Here is a 4,694-nt window from a genome sequence, read left to right on the forward strand (position 1 = left end):
TGTCCTGGCAGATCTACAAATAGGGGACAGTCGTAAGGAAAGTGATGGGGAAGTGGGGGCAACGGGGTGCCGCTCCATCGTTCTCCCCCTCCCTCTCCATAGAGCAGATCGGTGTTGTATGTACAGGACTCGTTCATGCATCGTGCAGTAGTTTGTCACTGGAAAGGACTGTGAAAGACTCTTTCCAACGACAATTATTGCACCTGTGTATGTAAGCTCTTCTGTCCTGCTGAAGCAGGTCCAGGACTACCTGGACTCATAGCAAGTGAGCTATATGATGCAGACCATTGGACAAGGACATAGTAGCAGATAATTGTTCTTCATAAAATTTCTAATAAAACCTAAACATTGCAGCAAAAGGTGTTTTTGTTATTTTATCTTTTCAAGGGTTATTTATTTTTATTCTAGTTATTTTTGGCTGGAGTTCAGACTAAATGAACTTATCAGATGATAAATTAGTTTTTTTAATGATAAACTCCTGCCAGCATTGGATGAGGATTGTCAATGCCAGACACAGTGGTAAAAAAACAGTTTTTCATGTAAAGTACATATACTCCAGTTTCAAAAACAACTACTTTTCATGAGCCTAAAACAACCTAGCATTGTATTTTAATACTATAGTATTCTAAAGGTCAGCTCCTCCCAAATGTGATATTTAGATTAAGTGTTATTGCTGCTAACTTGAGCTGCACTGCTATCTACTATAAGAGACTCCATTGATGAGAAAATCCTCCACAGAATCCCCTCATTGTCATATAACTCAGAATCAACAGGTAGTAGAGTATTGTACTGTATCAGCCATGGGTTAATGCAAAATGTTTGTAGGTCAATATACAAAAATATATTGATTTCCTCTTAGTGTTATAAATGCAGGTTTTCAAATGTAGCTTTTCAGGAATTATATAAATCATGAAGAAAAGATCTAAGACATCCAGAAAGTTTCATTTTTAATAATCTATAGCTGAAATCTAGGAGAAACTTACTTATCCTAATTCATTCTGTCCAACTTCCCTCTTCTCTACTGGGCCTTTTTTTTGGGTGGAACGTTCATCTGCAACAGCTAAAAATAGGACAGCAGTGTTTTACTTCCGGGCCAATGCATATTAAAATTCAAATACCCAATGTTTGTGGTTACTCCATGCCTTCCTCTCCTCCTGGTCATTGATAATAGAATTCTGGAGTTTTACTGCACAGTGGTAAAGAAGTACAGGTACCATTGCGCTATTTCTGAACATAACAGATGAAGGTTTCACCTGAAAGAAACCCCACCAGATGAAGGGACCTTCCTTTTGGCTCAGACTTCAGCTTTAGGATAGCCATTATATGGGGTATCCTTTGCACTACACACTTTTTGAAAAATAAATCATTTTGAAGCTTGCAGCAAGTAGATATGCTTACAGACAAAATGGGGTCCAGCAAAAATATGAGGTGGGGGGCTTCAAAAGCTCAGCATTCCACCTCCCTGCTATTGTCAGTCAATAAGAGCCTTAAAAAGGTTAGGCCCTGGAAAAATGCCCAAATTACCCTATCCTAAAACTCTGACTAGATTAGTACAGATCTATATACTTAATCTGGGTCAGTTGTTCAGAATAGCAGGCAGACTAGTATTTTTAGGACTATTTAGCAAAGCAGTCCACACATTTCTCTTATAGCAGGTAGGGTTCATTTAAAGGCCACCTCTTGCTGCATGCTTTTCCTAGGCCTGTAACTCTAAAGCTACACACACGTGCAATAATTGTCATTGGAAAGGATCTTTCACGATCCTTTCCAACGATTAAGGACTGCACAATGCATGAACCAGTGCTGTACATACAGCACCATTCTGCTATATGGAGAGGAGAAGAAGAGAATGACAGAGCGGCACCCTGCTGCGCGCTTTCCCCCTTTCTTTTCATTAGGATCGTTCATTGTCCATCGTCAAAAATAAATAACAATATCCCAATAAATGCTCTTTATTCACAATGATTTTCCTCTGAAAACCTATTAGTAAACCTATTAGAAAACCTGTTAGTGGATTTATTAGTAATCCACATGGTCAATGCAACCTGTGCCTGCATCCCAAATATGTGGAAAAAGTATTGCATGTTGCACTGCTTTGGCGCACATTGCATAATTCATTGCTGTGAACAAGTGGTAAACCACAGGTCATACACATCAATTCTTGAGGTGATCTCTGTCAACATTATACACATTATACACAAGAATGAAAAAAATAATTGGCAGTGAAGATATGTATGGTAAATTTTATTAACTAAATAAAAATATTTTGACAGAAATAACATTATATATTAAAGGCAATCAGCAGCGAAATGTTACTGGAATTTGTTCAAAAAATTTGACAAAATCAAAATTCCCTCACAATTTGTATTGTAAAAAAAAATTGTAAACAGATTAATCAGGAAGATTCATATTTGTAGGTTTAGGTCAATATCAGATGCTGAAATTTCTATTTAAATATTGCACTGCTTATAATGCCAGATTCTTGCTTTAGAATGAACTAACCCTTAGGCTGGGCAGTTTAACTCACTCATGTAGTTCAGTTGCAGGTATTTCAGTGGTACATCAGTAAGCAAAATTGTATTTTGACCAAAATCTAAAAAAACATCTAAAAACTACAGAGAGATGTCAGAATACAGGGCCTAACTATATTCAGCAGGGTTCTCTGGATTACAAGATTCCATGTACAAACTTGGAAATGTACTGTCAAGTTCATATATATTTCACAAGTATAGTTTGGAATTATTGGCAATATTTGGTAAGTAAGCTTCTGAAAGTTGAAAAACTGTTGTAACATTGCTTTTGGGTGAACAATCATTTTCATAACTTTTATTCTATACATATATATATATATATATATATATATATATACACACACACACACATAAGTCTTAGATTGGCCTGTTAATAAGTTTTTTCAAAATCGCAATTGGTAAATATTTGGTAAATAGTTTTCTCATTGATGAGGCTGCCATGTTTCTGAATCATATTCTTCACATATCAGATTCCAGTAGTGAATATATCATCAGAAAAAAAAACTGCAAGTGAGAGGATAGATCATCTTTCCAAGTCCATCTTACCTCCAAGCAACACCTACAATTTAAAAAAGAAAAGAAAGACACTGTTTCAAACTGTAGACAATGTAGGTGCCAAGTTATAATTGAATGACGATACCAAGGAAAAGTTTTGCTCAGTTTCTGAGTTATTTGTGTTCATAGACAACTGTAGGGTTTCCAGATTTCTGCTGTGCATTTTACCTCCATATTTATTTTATACAATATCAACATGTATTCTTTCACTTTTACAACTAAAACAGTTAAAAAAATATATTACTTTAATATGGTAAAAACAATTTTTATATATATATATATATATATATATATATATATATATTAATAATTGTGATTTTTTTAAATAGCTCTGCTGCTAAACATTTTGGCCACTCCAATTGTAAACTCTAAGAAAGGGTCCTCTCTTTCTCATCTCTATTTGCACTATTATACAGGTTTTTCATTTGCAACTCCTTTTCAGTGTACAGTGCTGTGTACAGTAAATAGTATTATATTATTAATTATAGTGTTCTTTAATAACTTTAATGGCTTCTGGTATATTTTCACAAAAATCCTTCAAAAGTTCATTATTTTATTGAATGACTGAAAGATTAAAAAAATCATATGTTGAGGTATGGCTCTGAAATGTCTGTGTGAGCATGCGTTTCACAGGAACTCTTCCTCTTCTCCCTACCAAACTTCCCTTTTGCTAAACTTTGCTACCTTTTGCCAAGTAAGCTCATTAACTGAACTGTTGCTTCACCCGTACACTGGTTTTGGAAGAAATGGTAGCATCCCCAGTGACCGTTGTAAGTAATGCAAAAATCTATAACTAAGAATTGTACCTAGAGGAATCTAATAGCCACTGGTGTGCTGCTTGTTTAAATTCAGAAGTGCATGTTTTGACTGTCCTGATCATAGCTGTGCATTACAGCCCTATGTCATGTCTATGGGGCTGCAGCACAAGGACAGAGGCATTTAGAAATGGCCCTCTCAGAAGTCTGGGTACCTCTAATGCATATATGTAGTGAGGACAGTAAAGACCTGCACAAATGCAGCACAGCAGCCATCTGAGAGAGTGGGTGTGTTAGGTTAGGGGAAGGAGGCACAAACAGAAATGTGCTTTTTTTTTTTTCTTTTTTTAAGTTCTCTTATCTTTCAGGTAGAAACCTAATATATGGTAAATAGTAAAATATGGTCACAGCAAGTTGGGTGTTGTATTAAAATACAGGCGGAAGTTCTGTTTAAAAATAAATATGTAACAGATCCTTACCTTCTCCATGCTCATCCAAGTAATGAGACCAGCATTACGAAACCCATAAACTGTGTAAAAAGTATCAGTGGGGTAAAAAAAGACCACACTGGCCATAAGGACACATTAAAGCTGATAGGAGAGAAAAGAAAGAAATATTAGTGGCTATGGCTACAAAAAAATGCAGCTATGCTTATAAACCATTTGGGCACTAATCAGTGACCATGTACTATCTGTATTATTATTATTATTATTATTAAACAGGATTTATATAGCGCCAACATATTACATATTACATTACATAATACAAACAGGGGATGCAAATGACAGACAGATACACACAGTGACACAGGGGGAGGAGAGGACCCTGCCCCAAAGAGCTTACAATCTAGGAG

General features: G+C 35.7%; 1 protein-coding gene across 1 annotated transcript in view; it reads right to left on the reverse strand.

Moving 5' to 3' along the window:
* Window positions 1–2,223: 2,223 nt before the first annotated feature.
* TMEM128 (transmembrane protein 128) overlaps window positions 2,224–4,694 on the reverse strand; it is an 8,764-nt gene continuing 6,293 nt past the window's right edge. Inside the window, exons 5-6 of the mRNA XM_072406446.1 lie at window positions 4,321–4,431; window positions 2,224–3,090 (exon numbers count right to left, since the gene is read on the reverse strand). Coding sequence (XP_072262547.1) covers window positions 4,332–4,431 — 100 coding nt within the window. The 3' untranslated portion in view covers window positions 2,224–3,090; window positions 4,321–4,331. The remainder of the gene's footprint in view (window positions 3,091–4,320; window positions 4,432–4,694) is intronic.

Source organism: Pyxicephalus adspersus, chromosome 3 (genome assembly GCF_032062135.1).
Source record: "Pyxicephalus adspersus chromosome 3, UCB_Pads_2.0, whole genome shotgun sequence".
NCBI classification, from domain to species: Eukaryota; Metazoa; Chordata; class Amphibia; order Anura; family Pyxicephalidae; genus Pyxicephalus; species Pyxicephalus adspersus.